The following is a 27,735-nucleotide window of genomic DNA, read 5'->3' on the forward strand; positions in this document are numbered from 1 at the left end:
TGCAGTTGCTAAGGTGTTATCACTAGAGCAATTAAAACAATAAGCAAATTGAAGTGAATCCAGTGCAGGGGAGAATTTGAATTTTATGTGGGCCTTAACCAGTCTTTCAAAGCACTTCACTATAATAGGAGTGGGTGCTGTGGTGTGGTAGTCACTGGGACATGCAACAGTTGACTTTAGCACTGGTACAATAGAGGTGACTTTGAAAAATGATAGAACAGCAGCATGGTTTAGAGAGGTGTTAAAGATGTATGTAACTACATGTTCCAAATTGGTCATCACATTCTCTTAATACACAACCAGTTATGCTATCCAGCCCTGTAGCCTTTCATGGGTCGACTCTATGCAGAGGTGTGTCAGGCCATATGCTCCAAACTACTGATGCAATACGTCACTCTACTTGATGTGAAAAAGGCACAGCAAAAATTTTGCAGCACAATTATGAGACACACAAAATACCTCCGGTGTATGGTGCAATCAACGGCTCACATATTCATGTAACAAGTGACAGGTATCGGTTTTATGTTAACAGGAACGGCTGGGCATCTGTTGTTCTGCAGGTGGTGTTGAAGAGTAATTTTAGGGTAACAGAGCATTCATCTTAAAGAAATATCATAAAGAGTTAATACGTCGGAAATCACATATGGGTTTAGTGAACAACAAAATGTACTGAAAGTCAAGTCAAGTTGGGGAGCATGCACTGCTACAGTGTGTTGCCGCACTCACTACACGATGACACAACTCGGGATCCCGGTTGGCAACCCCCCAGGCAGACACGCGGTCCAGTCTCACCCTCCGGTAATGACCCTCTATCAGCCGCAGCCAGGTGTTATGTGGGCAAACTCTTGGCCTTATACAGTCACTCGGGTCCCCAACAATGAGGATCTTACGAGCTGGATCACCCTCGGGGAAACACGCAATATTGCCATAGTGCCGTAACTGACGCTCCTTTACAATGCAGACAATGTGCCTCATTCGGGACTCCATGAGCAACCGCTCATTCGACACAAAGTCAAACCAACAGGATTTTCCGGAGAGACACAGTACCAAAGGAGTCCAGTCTTTGTCTCCGGTCACTGGATAGTGTCCATGTCTCGCAACCATATAGCAAGACAGGAAGCACCAGGACTCTAAAGACTTGGACCGTCGTCCGTTTGCATAAATATCAAGATCGCCACGCACCCCTTTCCAGCGACCTCATGACCCCCCATGTTTTCCCAATCCGTCTACTGACTTCATAGGAAGAGTCACCAGAGACATGAATGTCGCTGCCAAGGTAAGTAAACCTCTCGACAAGGTCGACACTCTCTCTGCAAACTGATACACTGCTAATGGCTGTGCCCAAGAGGTCATTAAAGGCCTGGATCTTGGTTTTTATCCAGGACATTCGCAAGCCCAGACCCTCAGACTTCTCACTCAGTCACTCGAGCGCCCTCATCAGAGTCTCCATTGACTCTCTGCAAAAATCATTGCAGCGTCAGCAAAGTCAAGATCCATGAATCTGTCTGCACCAACAGATACCAACAGTCGCTGGACCCCACAACCTTGTCCAACACCCAGTCCATACAAGCATTGAACAGAGTAGGAGCAAGAACACCCCCCTGACAAACCCCAGAATCAAGTGGGTAAAAACACAGAGGTTCTGCTTCCACTCTGTACAGCACTCACAGTACCAGTGTACAGGCTGGCCATGGTATCCAGCAACCTTGAGGAGATCTCACAAACCCTCAGGATGTCCCACAGGGCAGCTCAATCAACTGAGTTGAACGGTCTACGAAAATCGACAAAGGCTGCAAAGAAACTCTGCTGATATTCTCGTTTGCGCTCTATGAGAACCCTCGGTGCCAGGATGCGGTCAAAGGTAGACTTTTTAGGCATAAAACCAGACTGTTCCAGTTGCTGGTGACCTGGTAAAATGACCTGGTCATTTTAAAAGTAGCTCGCAAGCCAAAAAAGTGTGGGCACTCCTGTTGTAAATCATAGTGAAATGAATAATGAAGAAACTAATTACATTTTTCACAACATAACTGTTACTAATTATTTTTTCTATCTTTTTTGCTTTTTTGATTTAGCTTATCATATTATAATTTTCACATTTTACACATTACAGAATTCAGATATTCCATTGTCTGAGACACGAAGGCACTGGTGGAAGAACTCTCCTAGTAGATGGTTTCCATTCAGCTGAAAAAATTCGTAAGGAAGCTCCTGAAGATTTTGACCTTCTGTGCAAAGTACCCATAAAACATGAATATATTGAGAACGTTGGTGGCTATCAAAATCACATGATTGGAATTGGACCTGTCCTCAATGTTTATCCATGGAATAATGAACTTTATATGATAAGGTGAGCAAATATTAATCTTTTTTTTTACTGTTTCATCAGAGTAAATATTTTTATTAGAGTAATAAACAAGTGTAACATATATTTTTATCTTTTCAATAGACAAGTGTGCATGGATGGAGGCATAGAGAGAGGAGGTCTCCTGTTGCACACACACAGGTGCCACTAGGCAAGGAAGGCATTGCCTTTTAACTAAGTTGGATGAAATGGCTAGCTAGTAATCCAAAGGCCTACTGTTTGCAGCTGATAGGCAGTGTTTAGCCAGCAACACCACAGAGCAGATTCCCCATCAGAGACAAATAGATTTTCTCTGGGTGGGGGAGCAAGTGTAATTATCCGCACATAGGGCAAGAGTCTGAGGCACATCCAGCCTACGTAATTACATGCACATACATGTGCTGGGGCAGCACAGGAGCTGCCGCATCTGAAGAATGGGGTGACATATTGTTTAAACAAATTGAGATTATAAGGCTGTGTGGTGGAGTGTAAGTATAAAAGGCAAAGAGCACATATAAATGGAGAGAGAAGAGAAAAAGTTTACCTTTGCGTACACATGAAAGCATAGCTTTTCAAGTTAGGAGCTGTGACCTAACTGAGCTGTTTGATGAGATGGCTGGTTAGGAATCAGAAAGGTTAGCAGATGACAGGGAAAATTTAGCCAGGTTCACCAGTGTGGATTTTTCAGCAGAGACAATCTAATAATATCAAGACAAAAATTCACCTCCTTCTTTACCATTCTTTTACTGCTAAATTAGTGAGAACAGATTCTTTAAACCAACTTTTCAATTTGCTGCATTATTTCTCTCTTAATGCCTTTTAGCTTTCCTTATATCTCTTTTAACTGTTGCTGTTATTTGCTTATAAGACCTATGAAAGTAATAAAATGGTTTATCTCAAACATGATTTTTCTTCCTTCCTTAACCCATTATTCATACAGATTGCAGATTACTTTTACATTTCTAAAAGCTTCTAAAGTTTTGGAATGACATTTTACAAAACTGTTTGTAATATACTTTTAACACTAGAATTATCAAAGCCTACGAAAAACTCGTAATCCTGGCCCACCTTAAATCCATTCGCACCTCTCCATCAGACAACATTTGTGTTGTAAATGTGTCAGTCAACACAAGTTGCAAACAGTCTGCTCATCCCATCCCAACACCCACCGTCGCAGTTCAATTCGCAAAGAAAGTTCTCAGTGCTCAGTGTTTATCTTGGAGTGAATTGCCTGGAGTTGTAAATAATATATCATTTGGAATACATACGTTTCATGTGTGTTCCGTGTCAACAACAATGTATGTAAACACATCATTAAAACAGAAACATTTTTTATGTTTTAGTTATAAATGACAAAATGTAGACATGAACTGTATAATCTGTGAAGCCTGAAGTCCAAATACATTATCAAATAAAAACTTTCACAAAAGATACAAGTATAATATGACGGCTTCCATGGTGCAACAGTAAAAACTGCTGACTTGTAATCAAGAGGTCGCTGGTTTGATCCTGGCTGCCTCGCAAATTTGCCATTTTGAGTCCTGGATGCCTCCGTTTTGAGTAGTGTGCTGCTGTTATGGTTAATATTATACAAAAAAAAACATACATTTGATTTGCGTCTGTAACAGCCGGTATAAATTTATAGTACTTGTAAAGGTTAGCAGGTATTTTTTCCACTTTTATTCTCTCAGTGACGATCACAATACAACTATTTTCACCACCACCACCCCAGTTCTGACTCTGTTAGTTTTTATTTAATACTGGGAATAAATGTGGATGTGAGTGGTGTTTGAGGCAAGGGAACTGGAAATTCTCTGATCTGGAGGGATAAAAGCTGATACACAAACATTGGTGAATCTGCCTTCTTGGTATCTCATTGTCACCTGAATCTTTTTTATTCAGTTTTATTGAGTGTTCCTGCTCACACTGAATTAGTATACACCTTATGGTCCATAATGTGAAAGCCTTACTGACAAAAAAACAGAGACATAGATATATATGATATTTAGAATAATTCATTTTATGACCTGTATAGAATATTTCAAAAAACATTGTGGCACTGATGCAACATTATTCATATTATTCATATTCATTCATTTTCCCACCTGATCTTGCCCTGTCTCCACATTTTGGTGCATGGTGTTGTTTCTTTTGTACTCCAGGACATGCAGAGGAAAGAATAGTACAAAGAGGTCAGTTCTGCACTATACATAATCATCAATTTAAAATGTTAACAGTTCCCACACACCTAAGGAACATTCCTTCCTTCATTTACGACATGTGCACCTGTTGCAATGTACACACCTCTCTATGCTGTGGTTCCTATTACATTGCAGGAGCACATGACACTGAGTTTGCTTTCCTGGAGGAAGCAGTTGGTCTTGGAACAGAAGCTTGTCGATGTTGCATCCTCTTTTTCTTTTTCCATCGCCTTTTCCTGTAAGAAGCCGACGATGAAGTTCCTCTACAAGGTGAGCCAAGAACTCGCTTCTTTTCTCAGTGGACCCCGTGAATACCTTACACAGTACATGTCCGTTTATCACCGCCAGGTCAACCATGTTGTAGCAGACAGCAACCGGCCACCTGCATGTTCCTGTTCACACTGAATAAGCTCACACCTTCTGTTGCATGGTGTCATCACAGCACTGGGGAAAAAAGAAAGAGACAAATTTATGTGACATTTTGAAGAAATCATTTTATGAACTGAATAATACAAATCAGAAAGCATCATCGCACTAATGCAATATTATTTGTGAATTTATGCTGACTCTGTTAGTTAGGGTCAGATCAGGAGGTGGTGGGGAGGGAGAGCGTAAACGTGACTGGGAGAATAAAACTGAGGAAAAAAGCTAACTTTTACACGTACCATAAATTTGCTGTTTCTTTTTTTTTTTTTTTGCACCTTAACAACATCATCCGAATGTAGGCAGTATGTTTGAGCCACTGAGAAAAAAAATAAGAACACAGGGAAAAGGTCTGTTGTGCTTAAAGTGGAAATTTCAACTTTAATCTCGAAATATCCACTTCAACCTTGTAGTCTGTTTTATCATTGAAAGTAGACTGTTGTAAACGTCATCTTAAAACTGACCCAGTTGTTAATTTCTACATGCTTCTGGGGCTTCATCCTCAACTGACAGCAGCGGCAAGCAGCAATAGATCACCACACAGAACACATTAAATTTATGATATTCCAGCTCTCTGCACATTTAGAATCCTTAGATTTACACTTGATATCGATTTCATGATGAAATGCATTAAAGTATGTATGTTACTATTTACATATAAATTGTTTCTGGTATGGTAAAGAAGGAGGTAAAGTTTTTTCTTTATTATTAGATTGTCTCTTCTGAGAAATCCACACACATCCCCCGGCTAATTTTTTTTTTTTATTTTATTGATTTTATTAAACATTCCATACAAATAAGTCACGTTTTACAAAATTAGGTTAGGTACAAATCAAATTAACCCCTACCCATGAGAAAGAGACCTAGGCCAGCAGAGTAAAACTTTAATCTAGTAAAAATAAGTAAATAGATCAATTAATAAATGAATAAAGATAGAGTAAAGAAAAAAAGGGGAGAGAAGCTGCTTCCTCAATTTAAATGCTTATTCTAAAATGTTATTGATTAGATTCTGCCAGGTTTTGAAAAAGTTTTATACAGGTCAATTTCAAATAATATACAGTATAACATCAGTTACCTACTGACTTAAAATTGGAGAGTTATGATTCTTCCAGTTGAGCAAGATAAGTCTACGTGTCAATAATGTAGTAAACTTTAAGCCCATCTGGAAGTACACCAAACACAGCTGTTAATGGGTTAGGTGGGATTGTGACTCCAAGGCTGTCTGAAAGTCCTTTAAAGATTTTGGTGCACACCTAAAACATGTGGCCCAGTGAAGCTGAAACTTGATTGCAACATTTGCAGGTTGGATCTTGCCCTGGAATCATTTTGGACAATTTCAAGCAAGACATAATATATAAGATGTATAATTTTGAGTTGAATAATTGTATGCTTTGCACATATGGAGCTTGCGTGAATTCTTTGCATTGCTACCTTCCACTCCTTTTCTGAGATGTTGAGTGAGAGATCCTTTTCCCACTGTGCTCTTGAATCTTTGAAAGGGAGGGACTGTAAAATGGTTTTATATATTACTGAGTCCTCAAGACTGATCAATATTTTTTATGGCTTAGAGGTAAGGTGGGAGATGAGGAAAATTGGGCAGGTTCTGTTTAACAAAGTTTCTAATTCGAAAGGTAGTGAAAGAAATGTTTTTCTGGAAAGTTAAATTTGGAGTGTAATTGTTTGTAGGATGCAAAGAGGTTGTTAGTGTATTGGCGATATCTTGTATTTATTGGGGTACAAAGCAAAGAATATAAAGAAGTACTGCAAGATTTTATTTCTGTTGTGGACCAAGCCTGTGTATGTTCATCTATTTGTGTCCATTTCTAGGTTTTTATAACTTGTATATTTGCTGCCCAGTGATAAAATTGAAAGTTAGGTAGAGCCATGCCACCTTCCACCTTAGGTTTTTATAGGGTCATCTTTTGAATATGTGGATGTTTTGAATTCCAAACAAATGAGGTTATGGTTGAATTTAATTTCTTAAAAAATTATTTCTTGAGGTATATTGGAATGTTTTGAAATAAAAACGAAGCTTAGGAAGGATATTCATCCCTTGGGCTCACAAGATGGGTGCTTAGACTTTAAGATTTCCGGATTGAGCATTGTCCAGGATCCAAGAAGAGCCCCTAGAGGCGCTTGTGGCTGTGGTCAAACCCTCTGTATATGAACTGCCCCTGGACTTGCAGGTAATCGCTCAAACTCAGACAGTTTGTTCTGTTTGTCAGGGGTGCAGGGAAGGGTCACGGGGTAGACCTGGGCATATTAGCTATGAGGAACTCCAAGGGGTGCTGTACCAGGTGATACTGTCAAGATATGGGGACCACAAATATCAGCTAGTGGTTACCCAAGAGCTCTTTACAGAGTTTCTCCAGTTCTTCCATGATAGTCCTTTTGGGGGGCACCTGGGGAAGACCAAGACCATGTTGAGAATCCTGGAGGTAGCCTGGTGACCCACAATCCGTAAGGATGTCTGGGTCCATGTTAAAAACTGTAGGATATGCCAACAGTACAAGATTTCCCCCAGGAAAACCGGCTGGATTGTGTCAGTCCACAGTGGTGAATGAACCAGGAGAAATGGTGGGGGTGTATGTGATGGGACCATTCCCTAGGTCCAAAAACAAGAAGACTGTACTGTTGGTAGTGGTAGATTACTACTCTAAATGTGTGGAACTGTTTGCCTTGCCCAATGCAAAGGCAGGGAAGATCTGTTCCATTTTAACACTAGAATTACCAGAGCCTACGAAAAACTTGTAAATCCAGCCCACCTTAAATCACTTCGCACCTCTCCGTCAGCGTCTTTTGTCTTCTAAATGTGTTGATAAGCCCAAGCAGCAGACTGCTGTACCATCCCAACCCAATGCGCAAGCCTCAGAACAGGCAAGAAGTTCTCTCAGTTTCTTCTTTGATTGATTAACTGGGAGTGAGCTACCTGGAATTGTAAGAGGAAATAATTTGATGTGTGTTTTGTGTCTACAACAATCTGTGTAAACACATCATTAAAACAGAAACGTTTTTCATGTTTTAGTAATAAATAACAAAATGTAAACATGAACTGTAAAATGTGTGAAGGCTGATGGCCAAATATCAAATAAACATTTTCACAAAAGGTGCAAGTACAATACACCAGCTTCCATAGTGGAGCGGTAAGATCCACTGGCTTATAATCGAGAAGTCGTGAATTCGAAACCGGCTCCCCGGCAGATTTACCATTTTGAGTAGTGATTAATATTATACAACTAGCCGAAGCTGAACTGAAATAACTGAATAAAAAAAATCAAGTGACGGTGAGATACGAAGAAGGCAGATTCACCAGCGTTTGTGTGTTAGCTTTTATCCCTCAGGATCTGAGAATGTCCAGTTCCATTGCCTCAAAACACCACTCACATCTACAGTTACTCCCAGTTTCAAATAAAAACTAACAGCATCAGATCCCTTTGGGCGGTAGTATGTATCGTGATCGTGACTGATAGAATAAAAGTGAAAAAAACGGTAACTTTTACAAGTCCTATAAATGTACACTGTCTGTTACAGACTCAAACCAAATGTATGTGTGTACTGTATAATATTAACAATAAGAGCAGCTCACTACTGAAAACGGTAAATACAGGAGGCACTCGGGATCGAACCGGGGACTCTTCATTACAAGTCACCAAATCTTACCACTAAGAACCTTTTATGAAAGTGTTTATTTGATCTTTTTTCGCCATTTTCTGGGGAGTGCATTATAGAAGGGCCAAGGGGGTGGTCATATTAATTAGTATTTCTTTAGTTGTTCTGGATTTGGGTAGGATTGCTTGAAGGGTGTTTATAGTTTTGTTTGGTTGTTTATAATATATATTCTTGTTTGTTTAATTAACTTAATTGTGTGGGTGGTTATTTCCTTTTGTAAATTCATAAAGGACATCTCCAGCTGAAGGGATCAAATTGGGGCTAAGGTTCTGTCCGGTTCCGTTCCCAGTAGAATTAGTTTTTTCTAAGAGTAGGAGATTTGCGTGTGTGCCGGGCTCCTCATCCTACTTTAAGAGGAATTTGCTACAAAGTGTTTATTTGATATTTGGACTTCAGGCTTCACACATTATACACTTCATGTCTACATTTTGTCAATTATTACTAAAACATTAAAAACGTTTCTATTTTAACAATGTGTTTACATAGATTGTTGTAAACACGCAACACACATGAAATGCATGTATTCCAAATAACAATATATTATTTACCCTCTACAACTCCAGGCAACTCACACGCAGGTAAACAGACTTGAGCTGAGAGAACTTTTTGCCCTTTCTGTGTTGGTGGGGGGATGGGATAGCAGACTGCTTGCTGTTTTTGCTGATTGAAACATTTACAAGACAAAAGACGCTGATGGAGAGGTGCAAAGGGATTAGAGGTGCGAACGGACTAGACTTTTTTTGTAGGCTTCAGGAATTCTAGTGTTAAGAGTGGCAGTAGTCATGAGAATGGTATAATTTACCGTTACAAAGGGCCTTGAGTGACTTTACAGTTGTTGAGACTGCTATGTAATTCTGCGAATCAACTGTGCAAATTTATAATAAATAAATAATATTTTAAAGACTGTGCAAATGACAGCTGTTGCCCAGGTGATTCACCAGTCATAGCATTATGAGAAAGCAGCAAACAGAAAGCCAGTGTTTAAAAATAAATAAATAAATTCTCTATATATATATATATATATATATATATATATATATATATATATATATATATATATATATATATATATATATATATATATGAGTGTGTGTATGTGACATCTCAGCTAGTATTTGCTAGAAGTTACATGGAAGATTGCAAAGTCAATTGGAAGAAAATTCTATGGTGTGATGAAACCAAAATGGAGCTTTTTTGGCCATTGGAGTAAACGTCATGTTTGGTGTAAGCTATCAGAAACACTCTATCCCTGATGTAAAGCATGGTGGTGGGAGCATCCCTTGAAAAGGATGACTGCTTATGCAATCAGACTTATTTATGTACGCTTTGAAATTACTGTTTTTCCACACATATTATATAACACTTGACTCGTCTTTAATGTCTAGTTAGGCAAGATGTTGCGTTTTTTTGGTGTTCCTCCCCTATTTTTGGTTTTGTAGATCCAAAACACCCTACTTTTTAGGCCATTTTTTGCACCATACTTTGTGCAGAAAATTGCACTCTTATGATAAAGAGTAAACAGTTAGGTGTTTTCAGCAAAAATGATCAGAAGTACTTGAAGTTGTGGATGCTACATCATCCCCATGGGGTTGACCCCTTAATCCCCTTAATAAGATACGAGGGTTCAAACTTCTTTTTAAAAAAAACTGAAAAAAGGGGATTGGTAATTCAGACATGTGGAGTGACGTTCAATTTCGAGATTGGGGATCATGAATTATAATATTTTTGATATTTTACTGATGGTTCTAGCCCTCTAAGAGCCACTCCCAAGAAGGTCAAAAATTACAAATTTAAAACATAAGCATGTGGGTATGGTTTTAGACAACTTCAAGGTTAGTGATTGCAAATATGATGTTACATCTGAATTTTTCTATTACAATTAAGAAAATTTAGATTTTAAACATTTATACTGAAACACACATTTTAACTTGAGCAAATCTCACAACAACTAAGTTAGAAGGACTTGCACTACACTTTGAAAGCATAGTTCCAACACTTTTGTGGAATTATTAAGCAGGTACTTTTTTAATACTTACATGTCTCCATTCTGCTTTTCAACTGACTCCCTGACCACCTGCAGAAACTGTGCCCATTTATTGGGAAAAAGTGCTGAGCTGGAAAGTAGAATAACTCTCCTGCATCAGATTAGAAAGGATAGATAGATAGATAGATAGATAGATAGATAGATAGATAGATAGATAGATAGATAGATAGATAGATAGATAGATAGATAGATAGATAGATAGATAGATAGATAGATAGATAGATAGATAGATAGATAGATAGATAGATAGATAGATAGATAGATAGATAGATAGATAGATAGATAGATAGAAAGAACACACTTTATTTGTCCCCATGGGGAAATTTGGCTTTTTACAGAAGCTCTTTAGATAGATATATACACACACACACTATGGTCTGAACACACACCAGAATGACTTATATAGATCCTATGAGTTCTGAGACCAGTCCAACCTGTCATTAATGCACACCTTCAAGTACTTGTAGGAGTGGACCACCTTTACATCCACTCCCTGAATCATTTTACATTGAGAGTTGTCACAGCACTCTGCACCTACACTTGGTACGGAGCACTGTGCAAGAACAGTGTAGTTTGTACCATTGTATTGTATTTCTGAGGTGGCAGTGATAGATTGACCATCTAGCTCTGTGAAGAGGATTACTTCTGTTTCATTTTGTGTGTTGCATGTACCCCATTTTTGACACCCATCACACACCCAATCTGCCCAGAATGTGCCTCTTCATTTAAACTTTGTACAACCTCCATTTGCTAATATAACAGCATGGAGTCTTCTCTTGTGACCTTTTATAAGGTTGGAGAATACAGAGCATGGCATCTGAGACCATTCTTTGTTACATGATCTCTCTAGATCATCCATGGTCCTAAGGAAATTTATGTTCTGTGTCTTCTTACATTTGTATCCCAGCTAATCAGGAAGTCATTGATTTCAGTTGGAAAGTTCCTATACTCTCCAATCAACTTAACAATTTCCAATTTAAATGGTAAACATACTTCAGTTACATTCTTTCACATTAATTTCCAAGAGGCACATGTGTTTTTTTTTTTTTCTTAATAATTTTCTTGATGAGGGCTTTGTTTTTCTTTGAATGAACTTGTTTCAATTAAAAGTCAGATGTTTCTCATTTTTTCAGTGCGTGATGACTGTTCTTCAGCAAATAGTGATTTTTTTCAAACCCTTTTTACTAATTTTACAAGGGGTGACAGTAATAGTGGAGGGCACTGTTTGTACAGTATATATACAGTATATATTTTATACTCGAAGCACTGGCAGATTAAGTGACTTTCTCAGAGTTGCATAATGCATCATAGCATTTGATTGAACCATCAACCCTTGGATATAAAATGTGATATCTTAGTCACTGCTCCACACTGACTGCATAATTGTTTTCTTGAAATCTGGAAAGACCTGCAACCTGCATATGTATTGAAGTGTTCTGGTTGAATTTGGTTGTATTTTAAGGTTTTTAAAATCTCATACTTAACTTTTTTAAACAAAACTAGAGTAGGTTTAAAACAAAAAGTCAAGGAATATCATGCTATCTTAGATTATTTTAGATGACAATTTATTTTATGGACTCTTGCATTTTCAATTAAGGTACAAAGCACATAAGTAATTAAAAGGAACTATTGAACTGTAAACTGGATATGGAAGGTAAGGAAGAATATCCAGGTGACAGTCCTGTCTTGACTTGTAATTGCTTACTTGTTCTACATTTCTGTGGCTTTTTGTATGGTTATTATCCATGAACCCTCAAGTTTGCTTGCACCTTCTAAATAGAACATAATGAGATGTATAAAAGTAATACTACTACTAATACTTTACACCAAAAATGTGTTTTTTGTTTCCTGTCTTACAGGTATAATAACTATGACAGGGCTGTTATTAATACAGTTTCCTATGAATTTGTTGAGAAATGGTATGCTGCACACCGGACTCTGACTGCTGAACTGCGAAAACCAGAAAATGAGGTCTGGGTGAAACTCAAGCCAGGAAAGGTATATTATATAAAGTGAAAATCTCTAGTTTCTTACTTTAAATAGTATACCCATTTTTTTCATTTTTGGCAGAAGAATGAATTAACCAAAATGTAATTGTTAAGTACAGTAATCCCTCGCTATATCGCGCTTCGACTTTCGCAGCTTCACTCTTATCACAGATTTTATATGTAAGCATATCTAAATATATAATGCAGATTTTTCGCTTGGGCGATGGGTTTTTTTACTTCTGGTACATGCTTCCTCAGTTGGTTTGCCCAGTTGATTTCATACAAGGGATGCTATTGGTGGATAGCTGAGAAGTTACCCAATCAGAGCACGCAGTTAAGTTTCTGTGTGCTGATTGGCTCAGCGACGGAGCGCCAAATTCGATTCTGCTGCGTTAACCAGGAAGTCTCGTCTCGCTCATTCAGCATCAATGTGTTTCGCTGTGTAAAGAGTTAACTTTTGTGCATTTTCTTGCATTGTACGTATTTATTGCTGGTGTCCTGTCTATCGTAATGGCTGTAACATAACATGTAACATATGTGATATCGGAGACACTCGATATCTTATCTATAATATTTAGGTGTTATAATTTCAACGAATCTTACCTAATATCTAAGAGAATACAAAGGGCTTATGCTGTATAACTGTGCGGGAAATGTTTATAAGAGTGTGGGAGAGTTTATAAGGGCTTAAAATATATAAAAATAACCATATAAACATATGGTTTTTACTTCGCAGATTTTCACCTTTCACTTTCTTAAACGTAACCCCCGCGATAGGTGAGGGATGACTGTAGTGCATTTTAAGGGCTTCACAGGTTAGTGGCTGTTCATGCCAATAGTGTGATTTTTTATTTTTTCCAAAACACAAAAATGGTCCAAAAGTAGTCATATAAAACTAGTCATAAGTAATGGAAAAGAGTTGCTTGTAGTAATTCCACAACCTCAAACTGATGGCCTATCACACAGAAGCTTGTGATTGGTAATGTAATACAATACAATACAATTTATTTTTGTTTAGCCCAAAAGCACACAAGAAGTGCCTTAATGGGTATTAACAGGTCGTGCTTCTTGAAAGCCCCCTGAGCCTTGACTCTCTAAGAAGACAAGGAAAAACTCCCAAAAAAAAAACCCAGTAGGGAAAAAATGGAAGAAACCTTGGGAAAGGAAGTTAAAGGATAGTCCCCTTTCCAGGTAGGTTGGGTGTGCAGTGGGTGTCAAAAAGAACGGGGACAATACAGTACACAGAATAGAACACAAGTAATCCTCAATACAATATAAAGGTAAAATAAAATTTTTACAAGTACAGAGCAGAATTTAACAGTAGATGATATCACATTATAGAATTTGAATTTGAGTCCTGGAGACCTCTGCCATCACGCTGCCTCCCCCTATTGGCCATTCCACAGCTGAAACAGAGCTGGGCCAGCCAATCTGATGAAAGGACCCCTCTACCCAATGATTTCTGCAATCCTCCATCAGAGATGACTTTACCTTAGGCAGGCAAAAGAACTTGGCAGGTAGGCAGTGGCACCAAGTACCACATTTGAGTACTGAGAAGTGAAACAGAATAGGTGAGGGTTAGTAACAAATTATAACTATCATATTACTTATGTTTTAGTGCTAATGACCAACAACAAAGATGCAGTTTGTACTGTTAATCAGCATCTTTAGTCAGGATATGCTAAACTGAAGTAGTGAGTCTTCAGCCGGGATTTGAAAGCTGAGACCGAAGGGGCATCTCTTATTGTAGCAGACAGACCATTCCATAGTTTAGGGGTCCTGTAACTAAAAGCTCGACCTTCTGCTGTTATTTTATTAATCCTTGGAATCATAAGCTGACCGGCATCTTGAGATCTTAACGTGCGCTCTGGTTTGTAAGTCATGATAAGCACAGATAAGTAAGCCAGACCTCGGCCATTTAAGGCTTTATATGTTAAAAGGAGGATTTTGAAATCTGCCCTAAACTTAACCGGGAGCCAGTGTAAGGATTTAAGAACTGGAGTTATGTGTTCATATTTTCTTGTTCTTGTAATAATTCTTGTAGCAGCATTTTAGATTAACTGGAAGCTGTTTAAAGAACAGTCAGAGCATCCAGTGAGCACCGCATTGCAGCAGTCATTCCTACTGGAAATAAATGCATGAATTAATTTCTCAGAATCCTGCTTATTTAGAAAGCGCCTTAATTTCCCAACATTTTTAAGATGGAAGAAACATGATTTGGACAACTTTGTAATGTGCGCTTTAAATGACATGCTAGTCAAAGATACTCCTAGATTGCAGGCTGATTCAGTAAAATTAATGATTCCAACTGAGTTAAATGATAACAAAATATTGTTGCGATCAGCGTCATTCCCTCCATAGTTGCATAGGAACATAGCTACATATCTGTTAAGCTGATCATCAGATAGATTTCTCTCTTTCAGTGTGGTAGGTGTGTCAATGTATTCCTCTCTATTTGTTGAGAGAGAGAAACAGCATCTTCCTCATGAAGGCCTTGCATAGGCTATGCATATCATGTGCAAGGAGACCTTTGCCTTGCAGTTTTATATTGGTTCATTCATGACTGCATTTACATCAACTGCAAATGCTAAATCAGGTAGCCACTCAGTGCAGCTTAGTTAAGGGATTGGTTTCCTTTCATTTAACAAATCTTCTGAATCTCTGATTTCAGATCCCAGACCTGTTTGAGCGCTTTGCTCAGAATGAACCACCTGACAGTTGTGTGGTAGCTCAGATCAGTGTAATCAGTCTCATGCTCCTCCAGCAGTGTAATAAACTGTGATTTAATGCCCCAGTCCTGATGACATTTACAGCATTTGTTAAATCATCAACCACATGATTAGTTTTCAGCACTGATTTACATAGCACTTCTTGGTGAATAATACAATGTAAAAATGTGATTTTTTGGGCTAGGTTAATCTGTCATCCTGCATCCTTTTTTAAAGTCTAAAATGTTTACCTATCAAATTAAGAGAACCATAACTTGTCACACCAACTAACCTTTCCTACTGTAGTCCTAACTTTTGCATAGTAGCTGTTTCCTCTTGTCATTTTCAAGTATTTAATTATTACTTTCATGAAAATCAGCACCTGTGTCATGTTATAAACATCACAGGTCTCATCCAACGTCAATGAGAAGTTGAAAGTTTCCACCGTACTCTTCAGCTATAGTTCCAGATTCCCCTTAGTTTCCTCAATCAGTCTTGTAACTGTTCTGTGTGAGAGGAACAAATGTTCAAGCGCATCCTTCTTCTCTGGTCAGAGGATTGCCACTGGCTCCAGTAGTCACACACATTCCCCATCAGAAAATGATTGGCTTCTTTTGGTAATTTTATCAGCTGATATATAGCTGATTTTTACTGTTCCTTATTTTGCTGTTTGAAGCTAGGTAAAGAGTTCTTGCTGCTTTCACAATTTAGCTAACAATTCTTCTGCCATCCTCACTTTTTTTCTCTTCAGATAAGTTTCTGTATTTTTTGCTGTGTTTCACCCCAGAGTGAAAGTTATAGTCTTTGAATGCAGCGATGTGCTCTTTATATACCAAAAAAACCTCTAACATCTGTGAAAAAATACCTAGAAGTCCAGGATTTGTTGAATGATCTGCTTTCCACGTCAACTTTTCATTTTCTTTTACTGCTTCTCTGTGTCTGCATGGTCACATCTCACTGTGATGCAGGCTGAGAAGCCCAGGCAGGTACTTGCCATCAGCATCAATATACGTAAATAGGAAAAAGTCACACACTTTACAAAATTTTACTTTATTTTCTAGATTGGTGTGTGATTTGTCTCACGGGCCAGACCGAACAAAACATGGCCTGTACAATGCCCAGGTCCGCACTTGCCTGTTAAACTGTTTAAATACACAATCAAAAACAATGCTAGCTTTCCTTTAAAACATTTTACAATACAGTCTTGTTTACACCATTTATTAATTGCATCTTTTCTAAATAATCATAAAATAATCCTAATATCCACATAAATTAAATTTCATGTGTTTTACTTAACAAATTGTAAATAGCATAATGTTTTCCACCCTGATACACACATACACATCCACAATAATGTTTGTTATATATGCTCTCCCTCTGTTATTGCAGTGAAAGACTACATTCTCTAAATCCGGTGATGTGGCCCAAAAGTACATCATTACCCACATTCATTTTTCTGGTGTTCATACCCTTGTAGACACTGTCTTACTTGTGCTGTAGTGTTGTGGCCCTAGATTATACTGTCATTGTTTCAACCCTTCTGATGTTCCAGCCTTTGAAAAATACTGTCTTAATATTGACTAACCAAAGAGTACTCCTATTAGCAGGGTCACCTTGTGCATCTTATGACTTTCCATCAGGACTCTGCTAATACTGAGTTTCACAACCTCTTTATGAGGGTTGCCTTTCAGAGATGTGCCTACATTTCGGACCTCCATAACCACATACTCATGTACAGCCAAACACTGCTTCAGTGTCAGGTCCTTCTAGGCTTTCTGGGGGAAGATGCCTTCCTCTTAGACCTTTCATCACCATAATTTGCTGAAATCAGCCTGCCATTTCTTGACTCTACTTGACTGGATGATTTGGATATTAAAGGCTCTACAACCTGTAGCTTAGAGCTTCCTTAATTTGCATTCCCCTCAGGCTTTGGCACATTAACTGACACTCCTCACCTGAATCTAAAACACTCATATGTAAATTACTGCTCCTGGTACACATCCAGCCATGGCCGACTCATTACAGTATCTGACTTTATGCGTACTGCTAATTCTTGCTAAGCTAACTGTTGTAAACTACTTCCCGAGTTCTTTAAGAATGTGCTATTTCACTTTTCAACTCCTCTTTGGAATGTCTAGGTGGGTGAAAACCAGTTTTATTTCCCAATGGTCCATTTACTTCTTCATTCCATTTAATTATTTCAGAATATATATTATGTACACAATCAAAGCCCTCTGCACTGGAAAGATTGCTTCTTTTTAAGCCAGTTTTCTATGAGTAACATAACCAGGAATACACAGCTACAGTAAAAAAAAACCTCTTAACATTTATTAAAGCTTACAAGCTATTCCATCTGTTTACTGATTGCAGCCCTTTAATAATTATTGTTTTGGTTTTTTTTTTTTTAGTTTTTGTGCTGTTATTCATTATAGTGATCTCTTTCCATGCCCTATACACAGTAATGGTAGGCTAACTGGTATGCTAAATTGACTTCAGGTGTGTGTGTGTTCTGTAATAAACTGACATCTTGTCCAAAGTTTAGTTTTACATGGTAGCTGATACCCTTGACCCTGTGACTGTGTAATAAATTGTACAGATAGAAAATAAAAAGACACAACACAACAGGAGAAGATTTAGTGATGTGTGGGCCTAAGACAAAAATAGGAATGGGGTACACATAAATCCCACTAATCACCCTTTTCAATACTTCTTAGTCTAAAGCCAGGGGTGGGCAAAATTGTTTGGAAGCAGGCCAAGTTATCAATAATGACTTATTCAGTGGATTGTATAAAATCAAGGTGTGCCTAAACTCGGACAAATTAGCATATGTGTTAAACTCAAACAGTAACTAAAATAGATGTTACAAAACCAATCACAAACAGTGCTCAAACTCTAATCAGTACCAATAATTTTATGCCATGGTTCTAGTGGTGAACATGAAGCGAATAGCTTCTGCATAAATGGTTACTATCAAATTTATTTATTGCAAAGATGGGTATCTGTTAGTATGCTTCTATATACAGTGCATCCGGAAAGTATTCACAGCGCATCACTGTGGTGTTATGGGTCCACAGCTCGTTGAGCAAAGGCCGTTTTTTAAATAAATAATACCGCACTTACGGCTTCATGTGGGGGCGTGGTGTCCATAGCAAGCCACGGGACGATCTGCGGTGTGGGCGTTTCTCACCGAGTGCACAGGTGAGGGACTGCCCACATCCGTGATTGTTCCCGTGGCTAATGTGCTGCAGCTGCTATGGCCCCTCGCTGTTTAAAAGAAGTGTGAGTCGGTTGGGAGGGGAGGACAAACAGATCGATGAAAATGAAAATCGAAATGAAAAGGACAGAGGTGACAGAGAGTGAGAGCGGAAGCAGGTCGGTGCAAGAGAGAGACAGAAACGCAGAGCGTGTGGGCAAGCGAACGAGTGCTCGTGGGCAGTTGCAAGGAATCTGGATGTTAGGCCGACACCAGGCGTTGGAGTTGGAAGGTGCTCCCGCTGAGTGAGCAGGTAGCGGGAGTGACCAGGGAAAGGCGACTGGCCGCGGAAGGCCGGAAAGGCAGCGGGAGTCGCGAGGCTTGGAGCTGCAGTCCTTGGTATGGGCGTCCTGGAGACCAAGGAGTCCAAGTCTCTGGTCTGGGATGAATGCCAGACCGAAGCCAGGATCGGGAGGTCTCCAGACCTGAGTTAGTGAATGGGAAAAGGGGCAGCTGCAGAGAGAGCGTCTCGCCTGTTGAAGGGCCCGTATGGGAGAAGCAGGTGAGACGCTAACATTAGTTAAAAAGAAGCACTGGGCTTGGCATGATTTTAAAGACTGCTTCCTGAATGAACATTTTAACCTCGTTTTAAAAGGATTGTTTTTTTGCTATTTTTAACCTCCACGTTTTCTTTTATGGATTATTTATTGAACTTTGGAACTGCACAGCACTATTTATTAAACACTGTCTTTGATTTGTTGGGCTTTAAATAAAAGCTCTTTTGCACTTTTTAAACCACCTCCTTGCTCAATTGTTTATTGCCTCAACTGTCTAGCTAATCGGTGACATTACCGACGGTGTTGGGTTCAAGGGCCCCCGAATAGCAGATGGGAGCGTGGAGCCGAACCCGCATCGTCACAATCACTTTTTGTTACAGCCTTATTCCACAATGGATTAAATTCATTTTTTTACTCAGAACTCTACACACAACACCCCATAATGACAACGTAAAAAAAGTTTACTTGAGGTTTTTGCAAATTTATTAAAAATAAAAAAAATTGACAAAAGCACATGTACATAAGTATTCACAGCCTTTGCCATGAAGCTCAAAATTGAGCTCAGGTGCATCCTGTTTCCCCCGATAATCCTTGAGATGTTTCTGCAGCTTAATTGGAGTCCACCTGTGGTAAATTCAGTTGATTGGACTTGATTTGGAAAGGCATACACCTGTCTATATAAGGTCCCATAGTTGACAGTTCATGTCAGAGCACAAACCAAGCATGAAGTCAAAGGAATTGTCTGTAGACCTCCGAGACAGGATTGTCTTGAGGCACAAATCTGGGGAAAGTTACAGAAAAATTTCTGCTGCTTTGAAGGTCCCAATGAGCACAGTGGCCTCCATCATCCATAAGTGGAAGAAGTTTGAAACCACCAGGACTCTTCCTAGAGCTGGCCGGCCACCTAAACTGAGCGATCAGGGGAGTAGGGCCTTAGTCAGGGAGGTGACCAAGAACCCGATGGTCACTCTGTCAGAGCTCCAGAGGTCCTCTGTGGACAGAGGAGAACCTTCCAGAAGGACAGCCATCTCTGCAGCAACCCACCAATCAGGCCTGTATGGTAGAGTGGCCAGACGGAAGCCACTCCTTAGTAAAAGGCACATGGCAGCCCACCTGGAGTTTGCCAAAAGGTACCTGAAGGACTCTCAGACCATGAGAAACAAAATTCTCTGGCCTGATGACACAAAGATTGAACTCTTTGGTGTGAAAGCCAGATGTCACGTTTGGAGAAAACCAGGCACAGCTCATCTCCAGGCCAATACCATCCCTACAGTGAAGCATGGTGGTGGCATCATCATGCTGTGGGGATGTTTTTCAGCGACAGGAACTGGGAGACTAGTCAGGATAAAGGGAAAGATGACTGCAGCAATGTACAGAGACATCCTGGATGAAAACCTGCTCCAGAGCGCTCTTGACCTCAGACTGGGGTGATGGTTCATCTTTCAGCAGGACAACGACCCTAAGCACACAGCCAAGATATCAAAAGAGTGGCTTCAGGACAACTCTGTGAATGTCCTTGAGTGGCCCAGCCAGAGCCCAGACTTGAATCTGATTGGACATCTCTAGAGAGATCTTAAAATGGCTGTGCACCGACGCTTCCCATCCAACCTGATGGAGCTTGAGAGGTGCTGCAAAGAGGAATGGGCGAAACTGGCCAAGGATAGGTGTGCCAAGCTTGTAGCATCATATTCAAAAAGACTTGAGGCTGTAGTTGCTGCCAAAGGTGCATCGACAAAGTATTTAGCAAAGGCTGTGAATACTTATTTAAATGTGATTTCTCAGTTTTTTTATTTTTAATAAATTTGCAAAAACCTCAAGTAAACTTTTTTCATGTTGTCATTATGGGGTGTTGTGTGTAGAATTCTGAGGAAAAAAATGAATTTAAGCCATTTTGGAATTAGGCTGTAACATAACAAAATGTGGAAAAAGTGATGCGATGTGAATACTTTCCGGATGCACTGTATGCTTTTAGTAATTTCATTTCTTAAAAGGCCTGCTTATTGTTGAAGTTGATGCCACATAATAATTCCATGTGCGTAGATTTGCATAGGTTTGGAAAAACCTAAGCAATGTGCACGCTGTAGAAATCATGAAAGGAAATTTGGTAAATTTATTTTGAATTTGCTCTGTGTTCCAGGGTGCAGTTACTTCCAGCTGTAAAATGTCTGTCACATTGTTCACATTAATAGCAAAATTGAAAACATTTTCTTGCAGCACTCAAAATCTGAAATTCAAATTCATGGTAATGGATGCCAATATGAGCTCTCTGGCAAGTACAGAAATAATCCATTTTTATAGATTCGCTTTTAACCTACATCTTTCACATTTGTAAACACCACTCTTTGTGCTGCTTTATGCACAGAGCCGGAGTGACGCCTGAGGATGCTGCTGCCAAGAAAATCTATGTGCAAACTCATAATATTTAAAAATAAGCATATAAGACAAAGACAAGCAACCAGCTAAAAATCAAAGACAATTATCCTTATGCAGACTATCCCTGTTCCTGTGGTAAAATCTCGGTTTCTTTGGATTTTTACTCCACAAACTGCATCATCATTTTATTAAGAGCACCTCATGAGGGATAAATATTAAGATACTTCTACAAGTAGCCCACATGATGTTTGCACCTGTGCCACAGGCCATAATTTGCCCACCCCTGATTATAATTGATGGTGCTTTCATCATTAGCATGACAAGTGTATGACGTGGTGTTGGGTGTTTAATACTCTGACAGTGACAGAACATTTATTCTGTTTGGCTGTTGTGTTTATTGCAAAATTTTACAAAGGACTCTAAAGAAATTACTTATTATCAAGCTGTAGGATATTTCAAGAAAAAATAAATTACTTTTGGGAGCTTTGCAACAAACTTTTTTCTTTCTTACTTTTTGTTTTTCTGCCCCCTTTTGGGTAAGTTTGTTTCATTTTTTAGTCATTAACTTGTGTTTTGTAGTAGATACTGGTACATAATTGACCCTACTGTGCTACTGGGCTTCTTTTCTTAGCCATTTTGCAATACTCTTTGAGGCTTCACTTCCAACTACACAGTAGTGTGGCAGTTACAGTCATGGCTGAAATTATCGGCACCCCTGGAATTTTCCCAGAAAATGCACCATTTCTCCCAAACAATTGTTGCAATTCCAAATGTTTTGGTATACACATGTTTATTTCCTTTATGTGCATTGGAACAACACAAAAAAACAGAGAAAAAAAGTCAAATCTGACATCATGTCACACAGAACTCCAAAAATGGACCAGACAAAATTATTGTCACCTTTTCAAAATTGTGGGTAAATCATTTCATTTCAAGCATATGATGCTCATTTGAACTCACCTCTGACAAGAAATATAGCAGTCACACCTGAAGCCAGTTAAAATGGAGAAAAGTTGACTCAACCTTTCTTTTGTGTGTCTGAGTGTGCCACACTAAGCATGGAGAACAAAAGTAAGAGCAGAGAATTGTCTGAGGACTTGAGAACAAAACTTGTGGAAAAATATCAACAATCTCAAGGCTACAAGTCCATCTCCAGAGATCTTCATGTTTCTTTGTCCACTGTGCGCAACATAATCAAGAAGTTCACAACACATGGCACTGTAGCTACTCTCTCTGGACTTGGACGGATGAGAAAAATTGATAAAAGACTGCAACGAAGGATAGTCCGAATGGTGGATAAACAGCCCCAATCAACTTCAAAACATATTCAAGCTGTTCTGCAGACTCAGGGTGCAACAGTGTCAGCTCGAACTATCCGTCGACATCTGAACGAAATTAAAAACTATGGCAGGAGAGCCAGGAGGACCCCACTGCTGACACAGAAACATAAAAAAGCCAGACTGGAGTTTGCCAAAATGTACTTGAGAAAGCCAAAATCCTTCTGGGCAAACGTCTTGTGGACAGATGAGACCAAGGTAAAGCTTTTTGGTAAAGCTCATCATTCTACTGTTTACAGAAAATGGAATGAGGCCTAAGAAGAAAAGAACAGAGTACCTAAAGTCAAACATGGTGGAGGTTCGAAGATGTTTTGGGGATGTTTTGCTGCCTCTGGCAGTGGATGCCTTGACTGTGTGCAAAGCATCATGAAATCAGAAGACTACCAGAAGATATTGGGGCACAATGTAGGGCCCAGTGTCAGAAAGCTGGGTCTGCGTCAGAGGTCATGGGTGTTCCAGCAGGACAATGACCCCAAACATACCTCTAAAAGCACCCAGAAATAGTTGAAGACAGAGCACTGGAGAGTTGTGAAGTGGCCAGCAATGAGTCCGGATCTAAATCCGATTGAACACTTATGGAGAGATCTCAAAATTGCTATTTGGGACAAGGCGCCCTTCAAATCTCAGAGACCTTGAGCAGTTTGCAAAAGAAGAGTGGTCGGAAATTCCAGTTGCGAGGTGTAACAAGCTTTTTGATGGTTATAGGAAGCGCTTTATTTCAGTTATTTTTTCCAAAGGACCTGCAACCAAATATTAAGATGAGGGTGCCAATAATTTTTGTCCAGCCCGGTTTTTGAGATTTGTGTGAAATGATGTCAGATTTGGCTTTTTTGTCTCTATTTTTTTGGGTTGTTCCAATGCACATGGGTGGCACGGTGGCGCAGTGGTAGCGCTGCTGCCTCGCAGTTAGGAGACCAGGGTTTGCTTCCCGGGTCCTCCCTGTATGGAGTTTGCATGTTCTCCCTGTGTCTGTGTGGGTTTCCTCCCACAGTCCAAAGACATGCTGGTTAGGTGGACTGGTGATTCTAAATTGTCTCTAGTATGTGCTTGGTGTGTGGGTGTGTGTGTCCTGCAGTTGGTTGGCACCCTGCCTAGGATTGGTTCCTGCCTTGTGCCCTGTGTTGGCTGGGATTGGCTCCAGCAGACCCCCGTGATCCTGTGTTCAGATTCAACAGGTTGAAAAATGGATGGATACCAAAACATTTGTAATTGCAACAATTTTCTGGGAGAAATGGTTCATTTTCTGGGAAAATTCCAGGGGTGCCGATAATTTCGGCAATGACTGTATATGGAATAGTCCATTATAGCCTCGACTGAATATGGAGCCAATGTTAATAAAAGGCCATTATAAATAACAGCTATAGTAGCAAGTTTGGTGTGTTTCAAGTTTTGGTATAAATTAAAAGAAAAAATTCTAAATGTATTTTTCCATGGGGCCCTAGGCACTTGCCTAATGGCTAAGTCCACCTCTGAGCACAGCTAATGTGTGTTATTTGTGAAGCAGAAAGTAGAAATTTTAAAGATATAGGCATTTGAATTACTTTGTATTCCAGCATCCTAATATAATTTTATGAATGGAGTTTCCTTTAGAGCAAAGTAGGTGATGCCTCCAAAAGAAGCCAGTGAGAAAGCCAGAAACCTACCTGGTCTACCCAACATAGGCAACCGTGACTTTAGCCAGTCCAGTCAAGTTACCTGGTAGCTTTAGCTGGCACAGCCCCAAAAATGTCATGCTGGCGAAAACAACTATAATAGTCTCAAAAATAAGCGAAAGCCTCATAAGGAAATGAAAGATTGTTAACCTTTGATTTGTATGTAAAGGGCAAACAAAGTATCTTTATAAATGAATGATTTATTAGCAAAAAAACATACAGAAAGGCTCAAAACAACATAAATAGCACAAAATGATTTGAATAAAATGCATTAGGTACCAAACAAAGTCCAAATCACACTCCAGCAATCAGATTCCTTAATAAAGAGTGAAAGCTAATTAAAAAAACAGAAAACCCAGCACAACAATACTGTTGATGGTCTGGGTTGGCTGGAGTATCCTTGTCACTCTTGTTGTCAACCCATAACTATCGATAGTCATGTACCTACATGAGCCAGGACAATAAGGACACACAATCAGCTAGAGTAAGGTGCAAAATGCAAATGTGCTTTTATTTCAAACAAAGTTCAGTCTTTCTTAATAAATAAATAATCTAAATAAAATTCAGTGTTCTTTGTGGGTTAATATCAGCAGTAAATAGTCAATTAAAATCAATGATAAAACAATGCAGACATCAGGATCATTGCCATTTCTTTTCTTTCCTGTCAGCCAAGCACTTTCTGCTTTGCACCCTACCCCACCCTAACTTGTCATCTGTGGGGGAGGAGTGAAAGCTTTACAGTCGATTTGTCAAAAATTTTGATCTCCGGTTTTCGATGGATGTCAACGTTTTAGGGTCCCCTGATCCCGAAAACATCAATATCTTGATGATGGCTGTGTGTCACAGTTCTTAAGTCTGTTATGAGCTGACAATGTGCTGATTAGTTTTTGAGCCAAATCGTGCAAGAGAAAGAGACACTCTAGAGGAACCCCCAAATACTGTAATTCTGCAATTAATTATGAATTCTTCTTGTCATTTACTATCGTAATGACCTATTTTATGATCGGAAAGACCAGCATCGGAGTGGTAAATCCATCCATCCATCCATTCTCTTCCGCTTATCCAAGATCGGGTCGTGGGGGCAGCAGCTTGAGCAGAGTGGTAAATAATTACTGAAATGTTATAGAATAGCTTGGATAACGTGGTTCCCAGGGCGCAAAGCCTACTGATGCTCATGTCCACATTTTTTCTAAAACTATAGGCCAAGTATCCTTGCTGCTTTTTACTAATGCTGATGCTAACACTTTATGTAAATCGATAGTTTGGATTAATTATTACACAAAAGCACTTCTTTCTCACTTCCCAGGTCACTTGCTTTCCTACAATCATGTCCTCTACCCTCTGCCAGTGTAACTTCACCCCAATTTTTTCTTAATATTATCAACTCAGTAATGCCTCAGAATGAAAAGGCTTTAAACCAGCGAGTGTCAAATTTTGGAATCGTTTTTAGGGTCAGAGACTATGTGTACCTCCCGAGTTAAGACATTAGTCAAAGGACTTTAACCTGTTACCTGAAATTTAATTGTTTATTAATACCATTATTGTTTATTAATACATATTGATTAATGTTTATCAATATGAAAAGTGTTGGGCGCACATTTATCTGTCCATGCAGCGAGGTTCAGGGACTGCAGATTTTGTCTTTGCTCTAACTTTAAAACTTTCTTTTCTCTCTTTTGTGTGTTTAAAGAGGTAAATGTGTTATTTTTCATATCTGAACTTCTTATCATTATATTGGGGGGTTAAGACACCACAAGGACTCCCCCTTTCAGTGCAAATGACCCAAGATAGCAACTGAGTATGTAAAAACCAAATTCCAGTCTGTACAGATTCTGTTTACTCTTCACCAGCTGGGTATCTACAGTACTCCCTAACACTAACCCTAATAACAGTTTGGTACATCTTCCTATAACAAATCTGATTCTTAACAGTTTTGTACTGCATTTTTTTTTTTTTTGTATACAGGTACTGTTCATTGACAACTGGAGAGTGCTTCATGGACGAGAGTCATTTACTGGGCTTCGCCAGCTTTGTGGCTGTTACCTTACTAGGGATGATGTACTAAACACAGCAAGATTTCTTGGGTTGAAGGCCTGAAATACACACAATGTGCTTTTATGTATTACCTGAATGAAACTAAATTGTGTGAATACATTTCTATTATGAAGAAAACAAATTATATTTTAACATGTAAATTTTAAACAGAAAGAGAAATGTGATTTAATCCTTTTAGTTTTTATAGATTAGTGACAATGATATACTTAATAATAACTTTGTAGTAACTTGGTACTGATGAAAAAGTCAGATGAACAGTATATACTTAAGTATGGGTAGGGCACAAATAAATGTCCTACATGTAAAAATGGAGTACTTTGTTTGATCATATATATCTAAAGTTTTGTATTACAGGATAATATTGATTTTAATGGCAGAGATTGAAAGCAAGTGCTTCATTAGCAGGTTGTCATTGAAATGCTGGAGTTCTTGTAGCTCACCTTGTATCACACATTATGTACTCTGATTCTATTAATGCAGTCTTCTTTAAAGTCGTTTGCATGTGAAGTATGGATTTTATACTCTAAAGCTGGCTTTATCTGTTGAACTTTAATGTTACACATCTTAAGTAACAAATTAAAAATTATCAACAGTGTATTCTTTGATCATGTATTATTCTTCCTTAAGCATTTTAAATGACAGGCTGTGAAGCCAGCTGTTTGTGTGCTATGTGAAGTATTAGTGAAGCTGACTATTTTCAGAATGCATCCATTTAAAGCCTTATGAATTTAGTTATTTATCCTGCAAAAATGTAATGGATTCCACTGTGGCAACCCCTAACGGGAGCAGTCGAAAGAAGAAGAAAGCCTGCACAAATTTAACGGATGATAAAATTGTGTGAAAAAGATTAATATGTTTAATTATGTATGGTTTAATTTCTTCAATAAGAGCAAATGAAAGATGGCCATTAAATTTTACTGAAATTTGTCCGGACTGTTTCTCTTCACCTGTACAAGAATTTCTTCGATTTTTTTTTGTCAGGCTTTGAAATTTTGACCTGTTGACAAAGAGTTTCATAGAAGTTAAAGCTCCTGTAACCTGTTAGAATTCCATGTATTTTTGGAGTGTGTATTATTCTGCAGGTCTTTTTCAATAGGCAGTGTATTGTATTGGTAATGCACTGAAACTCTAAAAATATTCTGTGCAACTGAAGTTTAAACAATTGTAATGAATGAAGTTGCAGTGGCTAAAGGC

The 27,735-nt window shown here is 38.9% G+C and overlaps 1 protein-coding gene across 1 annotated transcript in view; it reads left to right on the forward strand.

The window, feature by feature from the left end:
- Positions 1 to 27,468, forward strand: part of tmlhe (trimethyllysine hydroxylase, epsilon) — a 116,784-nt gene extending 89,316 nt beyond the window's left edge. Inside the window, exons 6-8 of the mRNA XM_039765767.1 lie at positions 2,111 to 2,347; positions 12,538 to 12,676; positions 26,452 to 27,468. Coding sequence (XP_039621701.1) covers positions 2,111 to 2,347; positions 12,538 to 12,676; positions 26,452 to 26,583 — 508 coding nt within the window. The 3' untranslated portion in view covers positions 26,584 to 27,468. The remainder of the gene's footprint in view (positions 1 to 2,110; positions 2,348 to 12,537; positions 12,677 to 26,451) is intronic.
- Positions 27,469 to 27,735: the final 267 nt, after the last annotated feature.

Source organism: Polypterus senegalus, chromosome 10, assembly GCF_016835505.1.
Source record: "Polypterus senegalus isolate Bchr_013 chromosome 10, ASM1683550v1, whole genome shotgun sequence".
Taxonomy (NCBI): Eukaryota; Metazoa; Chordata; class Cladistia; order Polypteriformes; family Polypteridae; genus Polypterus; species Polypterus senegalus.